Source organism: Grus americana, chromosome 3 (genome assembly GCF_028858705.1).
Source record: "Grus americana isolate bGruAme1 chromosome 3, bGruAme1.mat, whole genome shotgun sequence".
Taxonomy (NCBI): Eukaryota; Metazoa; Chordata; class Aves; order Gruiformes; family Gruidae; genus Grus; species Grus americana.
The window spans coordinates 89754045-89777512 of record NC_072854.1 but is presented as its reverse complement, the minus strand read 5'-3'; the positions used below and the strand labels follow the sequence as shown (position 1 = coordinate 89777512).

Here is a 23468-nt window from a genome sequence, read left to right as displayed (position 1 = left end):
TTTCTAGTGCTGACAGTTTAAAAAAAAAAAAAGTTTATAAATCTCTGTGCTCTTGCCAGTATGCTCTTTATTGAAGCAAAATGAAAGGCTAGTTTTTCCATTTCAAATTTCACTGGAAGTTTAGCTTGCAAATAATATAATCTGTTTTTATTTTGGACTACTTCATACCTTCTTCCAACTGCCAAATGTGAATCAGGATTAGTGGAAACTTAGTATGTGTTTTTTAAGTGTCAATTTTAAATCATATGGAGAATGAAGTTGAAAGATTCATGTGAATTGGTTTTTAAATGTATTTGCTCTGAAGAGTTCAGACACTTCCCTGTTTTCAGTCCCTGTCTTACAACTGACATTTTTACTGGTTTCTTTTCTTCTGAAACATGGCAGCATTAGCCTACCTCATTTCATGGTTTAAGTTTTTTACATGTTGCTTTGACAGTCTCTAAATAATGGTTTTCACTTGGTAATGAAGATTATGAATTTATTACTTAAAAGAGGAAAATCTTCCTTTTGTGGGTAATTTTTTTAGAATATCTAACATGATGAAATTTCCCAGATTGCTATCCAATACTCTTTTGAGCTTATCTTTTCTTTTTCCTTCCTTTACACATTGTTGTCTTAACAAATGTTCACTTTGGTTGGTTCTGGGTTTTTCCCCCTAGTTTTCTGGGTAGATTAAGACGCTTCATAAAATTGTAATAGGCTGAGTACTGTACATAAGAGTATCTGAACTACAAAGTCATTACATTTAATATTGTGTACTGATTTGGAGGTTTTGGACTTTGCAATAAGCTCTTGCTTGATTTTCTGCAACTTTGAACAAGAGAAGTGTCCATAATCCTACTCACGTATCACTGCTGTTTCTGGAGTTTTCAAGTTGTCTGTATAGACACGAATATTAATATTAGTGGCAAATCCAGATCAGGTGCTAATTTTGGAGTTGAACATCCCCCCCAACTTCTTTTCAAGTCTGATTACCTCACTGTTGTATGTTAGTGGGGAGAGAGAAAAGGAGGCTGGCTGCCACGCGGATAACCCAGCCTCTCGCAGCTTGTGAGAGACTGGTGGGTGAAGAGGAGTGATGGTGGCGCACCCAGGCAGGTGGCACGTCAGGGCTAGGATCTGTTTCCACCTCTGCTGCTGGTTTGCTGGCTGGAACTGCCCTCCATCTACTTCCCAATTTATAAGCTAATCATCTTGGACTCCTTTGGAAGAACATCTTTGAATGAATGAGAAGCAAATGGAGAATATTATCCTGCCAGAACTGGCATGCGCTGTTAGGCCGTCTGAGGTGTCTTTGTGGCTTTCGCAGATGTGACAGAGGACCTGTGCTGCCGCTATGGCAGCTGGAGGGCAGGCGGGGTTCCCTCCATCACTTAGTCGGTGTTAGATGACTACGTTGAAGCAACCAAATTCCTCTCCAGATATCTGTGAATACTCTGTACGTCTTCTACCCTTTTTGCTGAGACTTTCTTGGCCAGTCTCCAGAAAATCTGCCAGAGCTGCTGACTTTGCAATCCTGCCCCATCCTTGCACCAGCTCAAGCATTTGTCTGTTCCCTTGTTGAGCCAGCTCAGCTCAGTAGACTGTCAAAGAAACTGACTTGTGTCCCTGAGCAAGACAGTACATATTTACTAAGAAATATGATGAGACTAAACCTGCTGTTTGTTGCAACTCCTTTCTTGTTTAAAATCTATAGAACCTCTTAATTGAAGCATATTTTTATTATTAAATCCAGAAGTAATAAAACTTAAGAAAAAGTACTTTTGTTCTTAAACCTTTCCCTACCCCAAATTCCAGAATAAAATTGTAGACTCTTGAAGTGGCTCAAAACAGTTGTCTTGTCTCTGCAGTTAATGATGCTAAATTATTTGGGATTATCTGTAGCTTGCAATGTAATGAAATCATCAATATTAGAGTTAGTTGTTTGTTTTCCAGATTTTCCATAACCACCATCAGCAGTGGTTATGGGAAGGGAAATTTAACTGTGGCAGTGTTGGCTGACAGAGTGATAAAAGTCTGTTCAGCGTTTTATGTCAACATTTGTTCAGAGGAGCAATGTTGAAGTAACTGTTATCTCTTTAAGGGCTTTCTTTTTGGATCTGGTAAAAATGCATTCATTGCAAAATAATTGTGTCTGTATATATGATGCGTATTGCTTGCCAGTTATGTTCTTAGTGTGTAGCCAAGTCCTTTTTGCCTTTTTTTTTTCCTGGCGAGCTTTACTTGTCTTGCATTATTACACAGGTTGTGTTGCCTTAGGTGAGAAAGTTAGTTGTGTTCCTCTCTGTGCTGCTAGACACTTCTCTGTTTCTCTTAGATCTTTACTTCAGAGATGCCATGCCAGTGGTACCCAATATTCAGGGACCACAGCTTGGTTGAGTCAGGCCCGGTGTTGTTGAATGAGCCAGTAGGTATAGATCAAATTTCAAACACCCAACTGAATTCACAGCAGTATCAGTCATAAAGGTACTTTTCAGCTTTTATATTGTGTAACTTAAAAGACATGTGGAGTATTTCAGATTTACACAGTGTGTATTACTGTGGGCGCGACATTACTTGTTACCTTTGTGGAATACATCTACCTTTGTTCTCATTTTGAATTGTCTGATCAGTGTTAAATGGATTGTTGCTCAAGAGCAGGCTGTTATGAAAAATGAGTGAGGTAATTTGACATCTTCTGAAAATGCCAAACTGAATTTCTGATTTCTTCCTTTCCTTGTACCTTCCAGAATAATTACAAGTTTGGCTCTTTTTTTTTTTTTATTAGATAGCAAACAATAAGGATGCATTGAGAAAAACTTGGAACCCCAAATTCACATTAAGAAGTCACTTTGATGGAATAAGAGGTCTCGCTTTTCATCCGGTTGAACCAGTCTTAATAACAGCTTCAGAGGACCATACATTAAAAATGTGGAATTTACAAAAAACAGCCCCAGCAAAAAAGTAAGATTTTTTTTTCTTTGTTTCAAAGAAAAAAAATTAATTGTAGATGCCACTTCACTGAATGGCCCTTGGAGTTAATAGATATTGTTCCTTGTATTTAGGAATAGGAAAACAAGCTCTTAGAGAAGGATGGAGACTTTTAAAGAGTGCCAGAAGAAATCAGTGCCTGTTTGTGAATGTGTTTTTGTAGAAATGAAAACCATTCAGTCTTTTATATTTTCCTTATAGATAACATGGCAAATTAATTTCCTAGTGAAAATATTTGGATGTAGCCTGTTAGTGTGCTTGCATGTGTATATAAATGTATAAAAATGCATTTAAATATATACATGCATATATATACACACATGTATATGCATACATGTGTACACCTTTAAACTTTGACTGAGATGTTGCTAGGTTCCTTTGTACACTGTCTCTTGCGTGTTGCTGGGGATTTGCAGAAATGAGCAAATTCTTAGTGGTGCTAGTATAGCAAGGGGGTACATCATACCTTTCAGGAGGACTGGGCAAAGCGTGCGGTCTTCCCGCAGTCTGTAACAAGCACTGGATTGGTAAAGTCCAAAGCAGCAGTGTTTGAAGTGGTTTATAACTGTGCTACCGTGTTGATATAAAAACAAGGTGTCATAAGCTCCTTTGCTCTGGTAGGGATTGGAAATAATTCATGATATATTCTATGTGATACTGATGGCCCTCCACTCCTTCCCCGCCATTGCAGTACCCACCTACTGGTTTGATTGGTGTGTGAGATTTTGTGGACTTTCTGCCTTGAAGGTCTTTAAACAAAAAAACAAACCAAACAAATACTGTCATATTTTGAAAGAATGCAAAGAATTCCTAGACATATGAAAAATCATGTTGGGAGAGGAAGTTGTGGGAGAAACACTTCAAAAGATGTGGCAGTGATTTTAAGAGTTTAGCAATTCTGGCACATTTTTGTAAAGCATTGTGTAAGATCATATACATGTTAACATTTTCTTGAACTTCATTTAGGAGTGCTTCTCTTGATGTAGAGCCAATATATACCTTCAGAGCACATAAGTGAGTATTTCCTGAGAAACATAGCCATATTTTGAGAAATACGATTTTTTTTAAACAGACACAGAATTTTTTTAAAAAGTAATTTCCACCTTGTCAACTAGTGATTTCATGTTATACTTTTAGTTCCCATGTTATTTAAAATATCTGCATATATTCATCTCTTTTCTGCATAATTATTTGTCTGAAGCTAGGTACACCACAGTTTTAAAAAGAAAAACCTACAAATTATACAGTTCAAATTCAATTAGGTGTTCTGTTCATCATTGCAGCTCTTGCCTTTTTGTCCGATATGCGTGTCTGTGGAATGAAGCTGTTTGCAGTGAATTTATATCTACTGAACTGATTTCATGAAAGGGCCTTAGATCTTTAAAAAAGGAAAAAAAGCTGTTTATGCAAAATAACAAAGTGTGCAGTTTAAAAGCATGACACTTTTCATATTTCATGTACATAATGATTAAATCGTCCAGATTGTAGTTATGTTACCAAATATTGTGGAGGTTTTATTTGTGGGAAGTGTAGTGTATGATATGACTGTGCAGAATTTTTGTTGCAGTCTGTGCAGCAATTGAATTGTATCTAATAGGGAAATTTGAAGATTCGATTGACATTGTTTTTCACATAATGAAAATGTTAATAGTCAACGTTTCTTTGGGGGGGGATGTTCTTCCAGTGGACCAGTGCTCTGTGTGGTGATGAGCAGTAATGGCGAACAGTGTTACAGTGGGGGAACGGATGGCCTCATCCATGGCTGGAATATAACCAACCCAAACATCGACCCTTATGACTCTTATGGTACGTTGCTGTCACACACACCCCAGTGAAATGATGCGTTCAGTGATGTTAATGTTATGTGGTTAAAATGGTATAATTTGTAGATAATGCTTCTTTGAAAATCTGGAAGAGAAAATTGAATATTGGCTTCAATTATTTTAAATTTTTGTTTTAATACTGGTGCTGATTGATGAGAAGATAAAATTTGTCATTTTCTTAAAAAAGGCCTTGATCTCATCACAGTTTTGAGAAACAGGTTGAAAAAATACAGGACTAAACCTGATACTTGGCAAGTATGGCAAACATGTATTTTAACGTTCTTTTCTTTGACAAATCTCTATGCAGTTGACATAAAAAGAGGTTGTATAGTCTGAGACCAAAGCTGTTAATGTTGTCTGCAAACAGCTAAAAAAGCCCAGTGTGGTAAGATTTACCAGATCTGAATGGATGTCAACCTTGTGTCTGTTTTAAAACGTTTTTCGCTTCTTGTAGCTTCAGATGTGGTTGGCCTCAGAGCTGGCTTTTGATAAAGAGAGACTGATGTGCCATTAATAGTTGTTTGATAGTGAGTTTTAAAATCAAAGTGTGTTTTGCCAACTTTGACACTGTCCCTTCTGCTGAAACGTTGTTTTGTTCCATTAGTCGTAAACTGCATAACTGAATGCCACGTATGCTGATGAAATTCAAGCATCTTCATAAAAGACTAATTGAGACTTCTATGTTGATATGACCTGATTAGTCGTCTTTGGTTTTTTTATGGACTAGCTTTTTAAGGTTGGTCCATAAACACAAACCAAGGTACAACTATTGACTTAATTAAAATTTTGTGTTGAAATGTGGTTTGTTGTGTTTTGTTCACAGATCCTTCTGTTCTGAGAGGTGCTTTTGTAGGCCATACGGATGCAGTGTGGAGTCTGGTTTACAGTGGAGCACACCAGCGTTTGCTGTCCTGTTCAGCAGACGGCACTATACGTCTATGGAAAGCTACAGAAATTGCTCCAGCTCTTGCTATATTTAATGATAATCAAGGTACAGAAATTTGCTCTACCTTTATGAGCACCACTGTTCAGACTGCCGTAATTTTGGCTACTGAATAGAAATCCTTCTTGTTTGTTTTGCTTTATTTTATATCTTTGTTTTTGGGAAGAGTAAATTTTGGGTCCTTTCTCCTTTGATACCAGCTGAATAGATATCTACATGCAGGGGGACAGTCACAGACATTGAAAAGTCAACTGCTGCAGATGATCTGCTGATTGCTGAGGTTACTAGAACCATGGAGTATAATGTATCAACTCCGTAGTTCAAATTCAAACTGAGTTTCCATTAGGCCCTTGCTTTTGGTTTGTCCAGAGCAAAAGCCCTTTCTTCCCCCAACAGAGATCTGGAGTAGCCAACGCTTTGTCTCAGGCCAGTGTCATCCAGACTATGTTCCTTGTGCCTCTAGTACTGATATGTCATGCACAAACCAAATCCTACTGTTCGGAGCCTAATTTGTTGAAGCTGCTGTTCGAATAAGTGCTCTAGAATGAGCCTGTTGACATTGCCAAACTCTCTTAGAGCTGATGGTCCTAAAGGCAATGGTGTGAACTGAGACAGTTCCTTGGCTCCTCAGAACAACTTTGAGGCAAAATAAACTTTGGCATAACTGAACAGACTTATCAAATTATGGTGTAAAGCTGGTCAGATCTGCCATTACTTGTTAGTTAAAATAGACTGAGCAAAATAGAAATGTTTCATGTATTTTAGTTCTTGCAGAACTATGTTTCCAAAGGTCTGCAGGGTTCTGTGAAAAGCAACTTGTTTGCTGCCAGCTTACCTACCGGTCTACTTTGAAAACTTCCTGGTAGTGGTTAGTGAGGTTTTATTTTCGTTTGTTTGGTTTGGTTTTGGGGGGGTTTTAATTATTAAATTGAAGGTGAAGGGGAAGTAGTGTTGCCTCACAGAGCTAATCTTTGGGGGTTTTTTATATTCCAAACTGGAATGAAACCCAGTTGTGAAATTCAAAGATCCTCCATTGAGGCAGAGTTTCCCTGTGGATTATTGAGAACCTTGAATAAACTCTAAACTATTTAGCAGTCATCATTTAAGTCATTTAGATTAACCATTGTAGGCTTACCAGGAAGCTGCAGATAAGCAGGCATGGCAGTGGTAGAAAAGGTCACTTCAGAAACAGGATGTGTTTTCTACTCACACTAATCCTTTTTGGCTTTTTTTTGGTGTACCTGTGGATAAGTACCACCATTCCTGAGCAACATTCCTGAGGTTGTATGTCCAAGAAACATATTTCTCCCGTGAATCTTAGATTTAGAGAGAGGTGATGATATTCCTATGTTATCTGGATCCATGCACATTAGGTTGCTTAACATTCAGTGTCTCACTCTCTACTGCTTCCTCCTCCTGGCATCTGTTGCAACCGGTGTTCTTTCACATAGTGAGTGGTGAACAGGATATTAGAGGAGAAAAGCTCTAAGGGATGTTTCCTTTACCTAAGCTCTGCTTATTTGGCCTTCTGTCCTGTAATGTTCAGATAACTACACTGTAAGGAGATCAGATGTATAGTCAGGATGGACGAAGCTTTGTAATATGAGTTTGTTTATGTAACTTTCCATGCTGACAGTATCAGTGTGTAAAATTTGGACCTTGAAAACTTTGGAGGTTTTTTTAAGCTCCGAATTTGCCCAGGTTAATAATAATGTTAATAATCTGTCATGTAAATGATTTTACCACTTCAATTTTATATCCTTTTGCTTGATGCAATGGAGGTTTGTTTGAGAATTGCCCTTATAGTTAAAGGAAGGAAAAGGGGATAGGGAGTTCTTCCTTTTTTTAATTTCAAAGTAGATTTCTGTCCAGACACACTTGCAGATGCAGCATCTTAGTAAAGAATGTTGTTGATACACATATCAGAAAAATAAGATTAAAACACTGATCATACAGGGCAATCTATTTAGATTGGCATAATGTAGATTTTAAAATGTAACATTTCCTTTCATAATCATGGCCCTTTTGATACTAAAGTTTTTACTGGTTGGGTTTTTTTGGTTTGTTTTTTTGGCTTGCTTTAGACAGACTAAATCTTATGAAAATGTTCTCTATGTTGCTTTCTAGAAATGGGAATCCCTTCATCAGTAGATCTTGTGAGCAGTGACCCGAGCCTCATGGTAGCATCATTTAACAGTGGACACACTAGCATTTTTAACATGGAGACACGGCAACGAATTCTTACGCTGGAGTCCAGTGCGGATACTAGTATGTATCACAAAAATACCAAAACCAAAAATACTGCTTATTTAAGATCAATACTGTTGATAGTCTTTTGGGTGTTTCCAACCAATTAGGCAGTGTCATGATAAATTATAACATGAATTATGTTACAAGCTGTGTTTTGAGATGTAACAGTAAATTATTACTACTACAACAGACCTCATGGGTATTTCAGTAGCAGAAGAGTGCACATACTTTTGAAAGGAGGTAGAAGAAACAAGCCCACACTATCTGAATTCCTCTTCAAGGAACAGTAGCACAAGGAAAAGCACAGTTTTCTTTAATACAGCCCAGTGATCTTTGCAGCTTCAAGATTTCCATTCTCTCTTCAGTCCAAAATTACAAGATAGAGGTAATATCAGCAAAATCTAAAGTTGAATTTATTAAAAATTTGGGAGGGTGTATGTCTGGATTTTTTTTTTTTTTTAATTTTTTCCTCAGAGGTATCCCTTTTCTAAGTTGTATGTACAGTCTTGGCTCATTTGCAATTGGGCTTTAGCTGAAGTAGGAGAAAAGCAAAGCTCCAGTGGAAGAGTATTCACAAAGTCCCGTATAATGCCTTGGATCATGGCAGTGGCCAATGTCAGCAGTTTTAGAGGAAACTGTAAGGAGCCCGCTGTCAGTAAGTTATTTTACCCTGGCTTTACAAAAGAGACCAAAATGAACTGAAGCATGAAGTTTCATATTCAGGCCAAAATGGTAACCTGATAGCAATATAAACATTCAGATTTTTTTTTTAAATTTGGTAATTTTTTTCCCCTAAAAGTTTTATGTCACTGAATTCTACTATTTAAGTATATTTTTAAAAGGGAGTAAGCCCTTCTTGTTGGCTTTGCTTGTCTATTTTAAAATAGTTAAATGCCTGTTATTTTATAAGAAGGAATGGAAAGTGCCATCTCCCTTCTTTTATATTATTCCTTACTATACAGGAGTTCTTTTTTAATGCACATCTTTGTTTCTGTCTGAAAAAACAGTCCTAAATTGGTTATCTCTATTCAGTGGAAGCTACATTTCTTCTTTTTTTTTCCCCTTTCTCTTTTTTTTCACCACCTCCTCTTTACTGTAATCAATAATATTCCTTTAAGAAGACAAGACCATGGTATGGCAACCAGCAGTCCCTGTTTAGTATTTTTAGTTATGTACCAGTACTATAAAGCTTAAATGTAATTAAAAAGAAAATAATTATTTCTACAAGAACTAGGCAAGAGGAAAATGAGTCACCTGAAATGCCCTACCACCACCACTTAGGGACTCCGCTGTTCAGTATAAGCCTCACTGCTTGGCATTTTAAAACTGTGAGGATAGCTGGCTGTGATGCAGTCTTACATGCTTTTAGTAATTTTAGGGGGGTTTGTTAATATGAATGTGGGTTGGGGTTTTTTTCCTTAATTCACACTTTCATAATTAAGTGTCCCGTGGATGCTGACACTACTTGATGGTTCAGATTTTTATAGAAAGATGTAAATTGAAGTCTTTACCACCATAGTAGCAAGTGATCCTATAGTAGTATTCTAATCTGTTTATTTTAGTAAGAATTTTGATTAGATGATGTGAGCATTCTTTGGCAGCAGTTTAACTAAATACAGTCAACTCCCACATGAAAGAAGATAACTGTATTTTGATGTTCTGTGGAGTGGCTGTTTGTGGTTTTGTGGTAATCTGTGCCTCTTAAGACCACTCTTGCGCTAGTCTGTGCATCACAGCAATGCCTAGATTTCTAATCAAAAACTCCTATACTTTTGTGTGTGTTTGTGTGTGTGTGTGTGTATATATATGATGTTTCAAGATTCTTGAAGGCGAGGAAAATGGCTCTCCTATGAATGGTCTTAGCATCCTTTTCTTCAATAAGAATTTGAATCCATGTATATCAAATAATAGTAGGTGGGTTTTGTTCTGTGAGGGTGAAGGTATGGGATCTTGTTTGCTTGGAAACATACTGCCTGCAGTGTTAATTTTGCTGTACTGTCTGTATGTTATGAAGAAAGTTTGGCTTGAGAAGAGGAGGACTGTGGAGGTGGGGAAGTGCAAAAAACGTATTTTCACTCAGGTTTTGGCTTCACTTTCTTGCCTGATGCACCCATCTAAAACTGTGGCCAAAAGTTGGACCGTATATGTTTGTATTTACACTTATACATATGGTTTATGTATGCCTCTGCGTGTGTGTAATTTGGAAAGTATTTTAGAGTAAACCACATTACATAAGGTGCTAGCTGAGAGTTTCCATTATATAAAGGTAAGAATTGTTTTGCAAATAAGATTGATTACATATTTATTTCTTAGTAGCAGTCTTTCAAAGAACGTAGCAATTTACATGTATTGATATGTATGGTTTTTTTCGTAGCAGTCAGTTCCTCCTGTCAGATAAACAGAGTCATCAGCCATCCAACTCTTCCAATTAGTATCACTGCTCATGAAGACAGACACATCAAATTCTACGACAACAATACAGGTATGCATCTTTTCAGCAGGTTCTAGTCATAGTGGTTGTATAACATAAAACATTAAACATAATGAAATTCTGTTTATATTATTCACATAAATGCTGAGTGATGTCAAGAATTGGATATCCTCTGAAACAGAAATCTGTCATCACCAAAGAGTCCAAAGATTGCCAGCCCACTTAAAACTTTATTGGCACAGTGATAAGGAGCCTGTATTGTTCTCTGTCCATTCTTTTAAATACCCATAAAAGGTATGGGGCTTATCAATATTTAACACAAAAGAAAGCTTTCTCAAAATTTTTATGTGCTTATGTTCATGTTTCTTCCATTGTGTTGTCCGTGTTATTTTGATCTGAGGGCAGGAAGCTCTAGCACTCCTTTAGTGCTTCCAAGACCTCTGCCTGATGGCTTGGAGGAGAAGGTTCCCTTGTAGGCATCTTTCTCAGTTTGATCCACTGTATTTCTCCATATCTCTCACTTCTGTAGAAAGAGCTGGACAGCTTGTAATACTCTAATTTGTAGTGCGAGTTGCATTGAGATGTGTAATTATAAATCTCTTAGGTTTTAAAGGACTTTTTGATAGCAATGGTAGTATTAATTTGGTATTCTGACTGTGAATCCTGATAATCTTCAGTTTGTGACTTCTCTGCTTCCAGGTCACACTGTTCCTGTTGATTTTAAGTTTGCTACTCCCCAGATGTATGTTAAATAAGAGGTGAAAGGACCCTTAGTTGAGGGAAAAGCTGAAAATAGCTTAATTGTTTGATAATAGAGTTCTGTAATAAATAGTAAACAGCTGCTCATTTTTTCAGTTTATTATCTTCTGCAACAAAAAAACCCCACATTTGATCCATGATTTCTTATTTTTAACATGAAATCATTACTGTAATTATAATAAGATGTAATAGAACATTAATTCTCTGAGTTGACTAAAATTATCCCGTATTCTTACGTAGTTTATATTCATTGCTTATTAGTATACTCAGCCCCTGTCTTCCTTCCCAGTCTAGACTTTACTCCTGAACTTGTTTAACTTACTTAAGGGGCAGATATTTAAAATGCACAGCTTCACTCTGGTTTTGCAGACATGAATTGCAGAAAATAACCTAAATAAATCTTTTCTTTCCAAGGAAAACTGATCCACTCCATGGTAGCTCACTTAGATGCAGTTACAAGTTTAGCTGTTGATCCTAATGGCTTGTATTTGATGTCTGGCAGTAAGTACATTCAGATTTCATTTTCTTTTTCTCATAATGGTGGCAGACATGAGAATTACAAAGAAAACTGTCTCCCCTTTCTTTAGGTCATGACTGTTCAATTCGCTTGTGGAATCTTGAAAGCAAGACCTGCATCCAAGAATTTACTGCTCATCGCAAAAAATTTGATGAATCCATTCATGATGTGGCATTCCACCCCTCCAAATGTTATATTGCCAGTGCAGGAGCAGATGCCCTGGCTAAAGTCTTTGTATGACGGAGTGCTTCCCTTTCAACTCTAGCTTTGTATATATTTAACCAGCTGCACAAAAGAGAAGAGGAGGGCATGAGTCGTCTTATCCTGCCCTATAATACAGAGAATGTTTGTAAGTGTTTAGTTTTGCAGGGTGCTGTTTTCTAAATTGACGTTTGTCCTGGTTTCTGTAAGCTCAGCTGGTGCTGAGAGCTTGGAAACTCTCAGTTTCAAATAGTTAAAAAACAAAGGAAAAGCTTTTATTTCAGAGGGTGTGAATTTTCGTCCAGGCAGGCCTTGGGTGAAACTAGGTCTATGTATTCTCTATTAATAAAATGGAGTACTGGAAAGAAGGGGTCTAATTGCATCAGGGAGTAGGAAAAGAGGGAAACTTCCTGGGATGCTTCTTGTTGAGGAATCTTAATGTACTTAAAATTATATCACCTAGAAAAAAGTGACAGTTCACATGCTCATTTCTGTCATGTGAGAGGCACTTTGTCATCCCCTTGGTATTAATAAAGTAGGTCTTGTTCAGAGAGCAGTAGCGGATAGTTAATCTCAGCCACCTGGCTGCTAGCCTAAGATAAATGCAATTAAAGGAAAGCAAATTACTAACATAAATTAAAATGTATTAAAGTTTTTGTTATAACTTCTGTGTTATACAGTAAATATTTAGTTTGCAAAAAAAATTTATATAAGTTTTTAAAGACTGTATTAGCGTGTGGCTAGAAGCTGAGCCTTTAGTCTAGTCCCAATTAACAACAGACTGAAGTAGTCTGTATATACTGTAGTAGCAGATTTAACTTATTCAGATTTATAACGCTGTTTATTCTTGGAGATCTGGCACAAGAAATTATCACAAAGATTTCCAAAGAAGCTGTCCTACAATTTAACTATCAAACATTCATCTCCTCTTTCTGTTCCTGCTAAAAAGGGTATCATTCTGGGCATTAAGGATAACAGTGAAATACTTCTTTTGAAGATTAAGCCTATACCTGATGCTTTGTATGAGTCCTACTAGTGCAATAGGTGGGAACTATACAAAGTTCCATCCGTTTGAGAGATTCTGCTACTTCCAGAGGTGTTTCCCAGCTTCACCATTTGTTGAACTTTTTAACTTGTCTGCTTCACTGGGCGTATCGTGCCATTGATTAGGTTACCTGAAGAATGAGTGCTTCTTGTAATTACTCAACAGATGTGCTTTGTTTGCCTATTCAGAGCTTCTCTGTTGATTTGGATGACAAATAACTTTTCATCTGATCTTCTAGTCTTTTTATCCCTTCTTAAAGGAAGGTGAGTGGATTCTTTTCTATTATGTGTCATCATCAGAGTTATTACTGCTCATAAGCCTGAAGTTAGTGCTTCCCTCTAATGGGAATGGAAGGCAGCATTTCTGCTGGAGATGATTCTAGTGCTGTTGTGAGTAGGAAAGAACCCAATGCAACTCTTCCACATACCAGCCTGAGGTTAAGACTGGAAATGGATAAAATAAATCTTTACCTTTAAACTGACACTTTTTAAAAAGGAATCATTGAAAGATACCAACATAGGGTCTGACTGTGTTGTTTTTAGAGTGGCATTTGGGGATGGGACCACATTTGAAGCTGTTCTCAGAGTTTAAATCAACTATATTATTTAGAATAAAAAGTTGACCTGTGCTGTTTGAGCCTGCAACATATTATATTTACTGCTAAAATATCCTGGAATACCTTTTATTGCTCAGAATATTCAGATATGTCACTTCATGATATTGATAAGCAATATATTTCCATAGGTAAGATTAGAACTTTTACCATGAAACAGATGACTACAACAGTAATTCAGATTATTTAGTTTTTATAAAGTGTTTTGGTTATGATGGAAAGGGGGAAACTTGGCTACAAATCTCAGCATTCAACTTTGTGAGAGTTCTGTGTACTTGACTCATTCTTTCAGTGTCATTATTTTATTTCTTTTTGAAGAGGAAATTACAAAGATTTATTTGAAAAATTCTAAAAGTTATGTATATTATATATGTGTATATATATTGTAAACATGTATTAAATGTGTCTAGTAAGGGAAGAATCCATGGGTGCATTTTAATGTTTTAGTATTAAGAGTTCTCTTGAGTTTGCGTATACAAAGGATAATGGTGTGAGTATGAAATGAATGTTGTGCTTTTGCTTACACAATACAATATGTAGTTACAGTTGTTTAAATTGCTGTACATAAAACTAATAGGCTGGCATGCTTGTTTTTAAAGACTGTCATTCTGATTACAATTGGAATGTAAGAAGTGGCTGTTCAAATGTGAATTGAAAGATGTTTCCTTCTCACTATTGAGCTCTTGCTCAAACTGAAAAGTGATTTTTTTTAAAAGCTGGCAATAGCTAGAGGATGAGGTGCCTTTAAAAAAAAACAAAACAAATGTAGCCTTACAAAGAGGTTGTGGAGTATATATATTTTTGTGCTGGTCTTCATAATTGATGTCAATGTCTTTTTACTGTACTTGCTCACATATTTGTAGGACTGCAGGGTATTGTGCATGAGCCTGTCAGATCTTCTGAACATCATCATAGGAGTTACAGATGAAAAAATTATTGAGGTTATCTAGTCCATCTGCTTGCTAAAGCAGGGTTGTAGACTTGTGCATTTTAATATTGTCTTGGCCAGTGAGGTTTTATATATGTTCTAAACAATTAGGCTTCCTTTCGAAGATTATTTCAATGATTACATCTCACTGACAGGAGGATTTACATGATGTTTAGTAGTTCTTTTTTTGTAACTTCATGCCAGTTTTCCAAGCTGTGTTTTGTGCCATTTTAGTATTCCTCATCATCTTTGTAACTCGGAACTTGCATGCATGCACTGGTTCTAGCTGTATATTTCCATTCCTTTCCACTTTTTTTCAAGCTATTTTTTAGCTTGCTCTAATTTTTTTTGTTTTCAGCTTTTTAGCTCAGTTCTCCATATCTTGGTGCCCACAACACCATTCCACATGCACGATTTGTTGGACTTAGTCTGAAGGTCATCTGTTAAGTGTGGATTTTTGTTTGCTTTTTTCCTCTGTAACATGATGCTTTTGTGTAGGAAGACCAAACTTCTGGTCTTCTGGCTAGCGTCTCATAAACCCAAATTGTATTTCTTTCTGACAACTGTTTTTAATAACTTTGAGCATTGTTGCTTCTCAAGTTTCTTCGCTTTCAGTATGTTGTTATGATTCGTTTGCAGCTAGTCACTTAATTCCTATAGCCTGGGTTTTATAAATTTTGAACTTTTGATTTCTGAGGGCACTAAATTATTTTTATTTTTTTCACTTTTATGTGCAGTTCTTCCTGGTTCAATGCTATTGGTACCTTTCATGAATGTGATACATACATCTGTTGAAGATGTAAACAAAACTGGACCTAAGGCTTGTTCTTGCAAAAAAGCATTTTTGTGCAACATCAATATATGACATGTTACCATTACTATTTTTCCCATATCAAATTTACATGGTACATTTTTTAATGGTTAACTCATATAACGTTTTATGTATGTTAGCCTGTGCTACTGATTTTGGTGTTTCTAACTAATTTAATGGGAGAATTTTCAGTCCTTCTATATGTTGAAGATTGGTCCACTAGGTTTAAATACTCTTGTTTTTATTTCTAATTTACTTCACTGTGTTGTTTGCTTTCACGTATTTGATTCAGTTACCAAAACGCTTGCACTAAATGATTTGGAGTAGCCTGGAAGAAGCTCTAGATATAACTATATTGTGGAAAACATTTTCTTCACTCTTACAAAATCCTACTGTCTACATTTATTTTTGTGCCTCAAAGAGAAGACTTTTGACATACCATGTAAAAGATTTTATTACTTGGAAGAAAATCACCCGATGAATATTTAGCGATCTCATTCATCTTTCTTTTGATAAAATATGTTCTTCAGCAAGAAGCCTGTAGAACTATATGCCACATACTGTAGGTTATTTTTTAGACCATGTTTTCAAATAATCTTATGTTAAAGCAGTCCCATATGTAATGTGTTCGAGTGTGCGATGTTCACCATATGGCTTTGTGATTAGGTCATTCAGCACCATTTTGCAGTTGTGAATTCAACGTAACCAGAAACATGTCCTTTTGAATAAATGTGTAGGAGATAAAGGACCTAGTTACGCCACCTTTTCCAGTACACCTGTTTGATCACAGATGCGTCCCCTTTCCCCACCTCCTTTGTCACATTTTAACAATGTAATTTTGTGGAGCAGCAATTTCCATAAACTGATGTGTCATTTGAGCAGTGTTTGATTGGCAGAAGTGTTAGTCCATCCCAAAGGAAACAAAAAAATTAAAAAGTGGGCGTGACCATCAGATAAGCAAGTTTGGGGTTTTTGAAATGTCTTTTAAGATCTGTATTTGGAAGCATTTGCAGGCTGTGGTTTGGCAGTGTCTTTGCAGGCTGTCCTAGGGAGCCTACTTGACACCTGTCTAAAACATCTGGTACACCTAGTAATGTAGGTTGAGTTAAGGAAGAAAATGCATCCATTGTGGCTATCCCTGTGCCTGTGCAAGAGACTGTAGCGGTGTTCTCCTTGGAGTCCTCTTTGCTGAAGCATTAGGTTTGCAATCTAACACAAGTAATTTCTGCAGCGTGGGAGTATCCGCAAATGAAACTATCTGTATTTTTACTCTGAAGATCTGTAGGCAGCAGTCATTTGGATTGTGGGCTGAACAGCGAAGGAAGCAGGGAGACCATTTGCTGAGCTCTGTATAGGGGATAGATGGGTTAAATGGCCAGAACCGGTGTGTCCTCCATGCAGTCATCATGGAAGAATTTGGCTGGGGAGTAGCGCAGAGTTTAGCCCGATGGTATCTAAAGGAAAACATTAAAAGGTTAGAGTAACAAGTTTAGCAAGGTTTTCAGGTTTTCCCATAACCATTCTTCAGATTTATTGATTTGTCTATTGGTTGCAGGTTATGTGAAGGATAAAATCTAGTATATATCCAGATTCTACACACTCTTGTGTCAAAGTAAAAAGCAGAGATTGTTCAAATTTCAAAACTATGTCACTTTAGATGAGGAGATGGCAAGAGATTTGTAGTAGCTTATTACTTAAAGTCTAAGAACAGAACTTACTCTTCTGCAAACATAGTCTTCATGTTGGGACCCAGTTATGTGAAGGTAAGTTCCTCAGACATTGTAGTGGGACTACTCTTTTGCTTCTGGATAAACATTTATTTAAAAACAAAATTTCAGGACGAAGGCTTTGTCTCATGATGTCCGTTAGTATTGAACCAAAGCCACAAAATTTGGGAAGCAGAGTAGAATTTTAGGCTTTTTCTCATTTTTCTTTTTTTTTTTTCTTCAGTCATAATCTACATAGTAAATATATATTACATACAGTGTCATCTGTACAACTCACTTCACATTAAATAGCCCATTCTGTAAAAAATACTCCTTCAGTACTTTCTCATGCAAACAAGATGTGAATGGGACCAGTGGTTCCAGGTAACTTGTAACTCACTTAGCACGTCTGTCAGCTTTCTAATGGGTGAGCTGATAAGATTCATGGAAATAACTGTGAAAACATGATGCTGCTTATAATATAGCACTTCAAAACATTCTGAAATTTGTGGCTTTTTAGTGGAAACTGGTTTGGACTACACTGTTAAGAATGAAGAAATCGGGATAAGATAGTAAACCACTTATTGTAAATTGGTCTGTATAAGATGTTGCAGTCTTTGATGTGGTAATTTGAGTTTTCTTGGGCATCTGCTGTTGGTGAGCATGGTAGGGATGCTCAGTGTAGCTGTTTAGTATTGACAGAGAAGAAGTGAGGATTTCCCTGAAAAAATTGTTCAGATGTTTCAGGAAGCTCCATTTTTCCATAAGAATGTGAAGGCATTGAGAATATTTTATCTATATCTGATAATGTATTTAGTTGAAGAGGGTTACAATAGGTGAACATCTTGACGCTTTCATCATTGGCGTCTTTAAGCTTAGAGACGAACGCTGTTAGTGAAACGCATGACCTGTGAACTGCTAGTCAAAACCTCTGCAATGTTTCTTCCGAGCAGCAGAGAAACTGATGTTAATCCACCCAGTTATATAGGAGGTGTTTTACAGGAAACAACCCATATTGTAAAAGATAGTATTACATACAACAGAGCAAATGAACAAGGTGTGGGGGGGACGAGCTGGGATGACCTTTGTATAAAGAGTCCTTTAGCTTTAGCTGGTGGGACTAATCCCTGGAGGGCAGGATGGTGGGAAGTTAGACCTTTAAAGTGATGTCTCTGCCTGTGCTAATGAACATGCCTGTTGTGCAGGTTATCTATCCTTTTGATACCTGATTTTTATCTTCCCACTTAAACCCTCCTTAAGATTCTCAGAAAATAGAGCCTAAAAATCCCATCTGCAGTGGACTCTCATTGCAGGGTAAATTTCATAAAGGACTATTGAGTTTCTCTTAGTGTTTTTTGAAGGGTGGTGGGGTTTCAGCTTCAGCCCTACCCCTGCCATCACCAGTAGGCTGGTGTGTACCTACTCATTCCCAGTTCATTTAATTCTAGTGAGTTATCTCTTACCCTACCTGCTGATTTAATTTTACTGCTCTGTAGTCTGTTGTGAAAACTTACGAGGTGCTGTATCATTTAAGATGTTTTTGAGAATCTGAATTCCACTACAGAAGGTGTAAATCCATTTGAATAGTACAATTTGTGGGTCTCAACTGGTTCAGTGTCAGGAGGGATTTGTTGCTGGATGACCAAATCCAAACTATGGCTGAACTAAAAAGGCATTTAATAATATTATATGCTAAAAGCCCAGCTACCTTCCTGATGGAATCTGGGTTGTGGTATTGTGCATTAAACTAGTTTCGCCCTGCTGTTGCTGCCAAGCCATGTTGTGATCCTGGGAGATCACAGCCACGTTTAAACCATGCCTGCATGCGTGTTTTTTAAGCTGCTCAAAGCCTTGTGTTGACACGGTCCTCAAGCTCGGTCTACTTGCATTCCCTCTGTTTGAATTGCAGGCTCCCAAAATTACTTCCTTGCTATTTCAAAGAAACCCTTGGTCCTCACACCGGAGTATTAGACTGGGGCGTTGAGAGAAGATTTATGCAGCTGGATTTGTACTTTTCTGAAAGGGAAGGGATAACTTGTTGCCAAGCCAAATATTTTCATTATTTTTTGATTACTTACTAAAAGCAGCCAAAAACATTGTATAAGGGATAAACGATGGACTTCAAGCTAATATTTTTCCATTAAGAATTTATTTTTTTATTCTTCCTGTCATCAAGGTAGTGCTTTCTGAATGTAGCTTGTTTTCAGGCCCCTAGAATTGTTTCCTTGCAGTCAGACATTTACAAACCTGCATAGGTTTTGAAAACTGTTTCATGTGTGTTAGCACTTTTTCTGGAAATGCAAACTGAGCATGTTAGCTAATAATTTCTTGTACCTTTATAGCTCAAGCAGACTGAAAAGTGGTCTTGTGCTATATTTTCTTTGAATCATGCATCTGAAAAAAACTTGCAGAAGAAAATCCATGATAAGACTATTGTTGCTGTACGATTTTCTGTTGACATTTGTCAGCATATCAACTACCTGCGTTGTATTTTGTGTAAATATCTTCAATTGGTTTCTTTTTTAAAAGAAACTGTCAGGTTAAAAAATAAATTCCCAACAAATTTCTTTGCCTTATGAACCCATACTTTGGATTTTTTGTTCTTGTTTATATTAATACAATTCCGCCCCCCCCTCCCCCCCAAGAATAACTATTGAACTTAGAGTTACCTGACAGTTCTCTTTTGGAGAAGATACCACAGGTGATAACCACTTAAATGTTAGTAATTACAGTTGCTCCTCTTCTGTTCTGGGTCACTTCCATGACAGGTAGTTGATAAGAAAAGGCTACCGTGACTGGTACATAAACAGCTCAAGGAAATTAAGACTCCCCTTCAGAATTACGCTGAGGTTATGATTTTGCACGCCAGTTTTGAATGACTACTTTGAAACAATGTTGGGCTTCAGGTGTCTTGCAAAGCGGTCCAAATGAGAAATGCCTACTTGTTGAGTAATAGTCTGCTTGTCAGTTTGTGTATGGCTCGGCACGAGGCTGTGTCAGAATTTCAGTACCACCAAATCACCTTGTTTAAATGCTACTGTTGTGCAAAACTGAATGTTAATTCAAGTGAGAAGTTCTGTTTTCTAACTTGTGAAGGAAATAATTTTCTTGGGAGTAAGGATCCATACATTTCATGTATTTCATGATTTCAGAAAGGCTTCTTAATCATGACACATGAGAAAAGTGAAAAAGTGATTCGTTCTCCAAAGATTTGATAACCATTTATTATAAAAAGTATAAATTTTTGCTTTAAATGAAAATGCTTCTTCAGACAGTTAAGATTAAACTTCTTACTAAAATTCAATATTTTAAAATCCTGGATAAATATCTAAAATGGCAAAGATAGAAAATTCAGGGGGAGATTATTTTGAAATATGCCAGTATATTTTTGAGCTTCTCAATTGCAGCCCTGAAGTTTCTCTTTTTCACTGCAATTCCTATTTTGTGAAACATCTTGGATAGGTTATATTTAAAGCTACATTCACTTGCCTGAATTAAGTCAAGTAAATATTTTGTCATTAAAACTATATAGATCTGCTTACATTAGTGTGCCGTTTAAAATGAGACCACGTTGAGATAGCCACGCAGGTATTTGTATTGGTATGACAGTAGTGAAGTGGGGTAGCTGTATACTGTACCTGCGTTCTGTGCTGAGCAAAATCACATGGACTTCCAGAAATAAGCAATGGTTTTTAAGAGCAGCTTTATTTAATGTTACAGCAGCAAGTAAGTGTCATTTGTACCATATAATTATGTAAATTGGGTGCTAATAAATACTATTTTTCAACATTTTGTATGGTGTTTGTATTTCTGCGTTTTATCACAAGATGTGTGGTCTCGGAGCGCGGACTAGGAGGGGGAAGTGCACGCAGACTAGGACAAGTAGACCTGCACTTGGAGGGGCACGATGTGACTTCACGTGAACTTGCTTTTGAACTGTGCAAAGCATTACTGTTCACAGTAGTGTCTCATTTTTTCTGCTCTCCGTATGTCTTGGGTTTGTACCGTTCTGTCATCTTGGCACTGCAGGCACCTTGCAGCTTTCCGTGCATTTAGGCACGCGATCCCCGGTGTCTTCATGGGGGGAACAGACACGCAGTGTGCGTACGGTGCCATCGTGCAGGAGCTGGTCTGTCAGCGGTGGATGGATCGCAGCGAGACGTGGTGCGCTCCCTGGGGAGAACCTTCATGTAACATAAAAGTAAGCGCACGGTTCTGCCCTTGGGGAGAGGACGAGGGAGAGCAAACCACACATCACAGATGGTAGCCGCGTTGCTACGGGAAGATGCTCAGAACGGCACTGTTGAGGGGGCGGTATGGGAACCTACACAGAATTGAGCAGAACAACTTGTTAGTGAGTCCATCCTGTTTTTTCTAAGCTTGTAGGTGGGATAAGCGAAGTTCTTATCCCCTCTCCACGGTAGGTAAAATAACCCTTCTGATTTAGTCCTACTCCTCTTCCCTCCTCATAGGAACAGAGGAATTGCTTTATGGAATGACAATACAATTGTGTTCACCGCGGTGTTCTGCCTCCAGAGAGGGTCAGCAGAAGATTCCTGAGGTAGGGAGAAAGAAGATTTCACAAGTGACATAGGAGTGACCTTCCCCTGTGGGAGGCCTTCCTGACATCCTCATGGGTTTGCTTATGAACAAGACGTGTCCCCATAATGATTTGGGTGTGAGAAAAGTGAGCACGTTCTCCTCAGCCATATGGTGAAACTTTTAACTACTGTTTCTCTTTGTGCTTAAAAAGAAGTAATTTCTATGAGTGAGTGTTGGAGTTCTTGAACTGCATTATCAGAGTTTTTATTAGAGAAGGGGTTAAACTGGCGTTAAGGAAAATAACACGTGTGTCTCTTGCCATTCAGTATGCCTGCCCAGGTGATTGTGAGCGAGGTAGCTGATGCAGTGCTAAAACCTGTGATACTCCCCAGTTTAAGTTTTTAACAAGGAAAAAAAAGGCTACTGTTTAGGAATTTGAGGCACTCTGCTATATAGGTGTACACTTGCATTATTTTCAATATGTAGGTGATTTACCAAATGTGGATGGCCTGGTACTGTCTAAGACTCCTCAAACTGAGACGGGGATGGAAAAGAAAAGAAAAGGATTCAAGTTGCTTCCATAATGTTGCTGATGGGCAGAGAAAAATAAATAGAAGAATGATAGTGAGCGACTTCGTTCAAACATGAAGTAATTTAAGGTATGTACACCACGGAAGACTGACTTAGTGTTTGGTGTCTAGGTAATGTTTCTGATATTTACTGGCTACTTTGACTTGCCAAGTAGATAATGTGGATAATGTTCTGTGGAGTTTACAGGTAGGGCGTGAAATCCACGAAGGATGTTTAGATGTGGTTGGTCCGGTCTGGATGCTTAACCCCGGAGCTTTTTCTGGTTACTGCAATGGTTCCCCTTGTGTGCTGGAAAGCCACGGGGAGAGGAACATGAGCAGGAAGGGGAAGCTCATCTGCCCGCCTGCCAGAAAAGCAAAATTCAGCAGCTGCCATGGGGAAACCCTCCTCTTGCTGAACCAGCAAAGCGGCAGCCGCTGAGGAGCAAGAGGGTGCCCGCAGCGGGTGATGCCTTCTGTGCAGGGTGGCACAGTGACAGCAGAGGTGCTGAGTGTCCCACCTCTGGACCAGCAAGGTAAGATACTGCTGGGACACAGGGCTTTGAGTTACCTCTCTCTGAAGTGATGGTTGAACTTTTGAGTGGAACTTTGTTCGCCCAGAGTGTGAGTAGCTAATGCTGGAGTTGTAGGCAAGAGGTGCTGTCATTGAGCTCCCCCAAGACTTTCAGAGCACGGATGTCAGTACCTGTTTCCAGGTGGGTGTTCTGCACTGTGAATGCTGAGCAGTGCTAAGCGTCCCGCCCGACTCCTGAGTGCAAAGATGCTTATTTCCTAGGGAGAGGGTAATCGGACAACCCCTGTTTTGCGATGTATCCAGTGACCAGTTCAGGCCGCTCCCAGCCCTGGCTGGCTGCCCACCTCCAAGTCCAACCCTTTGGTGCCCTCTCAGTGGGATGCCTCAGCCAGATGGCGAGTTCCGCCACACTGGTCAGGCATCTGAAACTAAGTGGCCAAGCATCAAGTGTTGGGACATCTAGGTCCTCTTTGATGCAGCCTTGCATCTAGAAAGTGTATAGAGACTGTGCTAATTTTTTTTTTCAGCTTCCAAAAGAAGTCCGGTTCCAAATAAGATATGATTTTGCAGACTTGGGAAAGTACATATGATTTTGATGCCTTTGGGCCGTTAGACTCTGCTTCAATGATTGATTCCTCTGATAGGTAATTTGGTGGTCCTTCCTCTGCTAGCTGACTCTCAGGCTTTTTTTCAGCTGAGCATGTAAAAGGACAACATAGAAACATCTGCAGCTTTACCAGCCTTGCTAGGTCTTCCATAATCCAGTAAGAACCTCAGCTGCCTTTCAGAAACTACAATGGCATGGACCATATTTGGTGTGTTTAT

The 23468-nt window shown here is 38.1% G+C and overlaps 1 protein-coding gene across 4 annotated transcripts in view; it reads left to right on the top strand.

Annotated features, from left to right (window-relative positions):
- Positions 1–20781, top strand: part of STRN (striatin) — a 75015-nt gene extending 54234 nt beyond the window's left edge. For 3 of the 4 annotated variants that reach the window (XM_054820132.1, XM_054820131.1, XM_054820129.1), the window contains 8 exons: positions 2768–2943; positions 3937–3984; positions 4655–4776; positions 5617–5784; positions 7864–8004; positions 10361–10468; positions 11591–11677; positions 11764–20781. In XM_054820132.1, coding sequence (XP_054676107.1) covers positions 2768–2943; positions 3937–3984; positions 4655–4776; positions 5617–5784; positions 7864–8004; positions 10361–10468; positions 11591–11677; positions 11764–11933 — 1020 coding nt within the window. In that variant the 3' untranslated portion in view covers positions 11934–20781. The remainder of the gene's footprint in view (positions 1–2767; positions 2944–3936; positions 3985–4654; positions 4777–5616; positions 5785–7863; positions 8005–10360; positions 10469–11590; positions 11678–11763) is intronic. The other variant, XM_054820130.1, reaches the window with a different exon arrangement.
- Positions 20782–23468: the final 2687 nt, after the last annotated feature.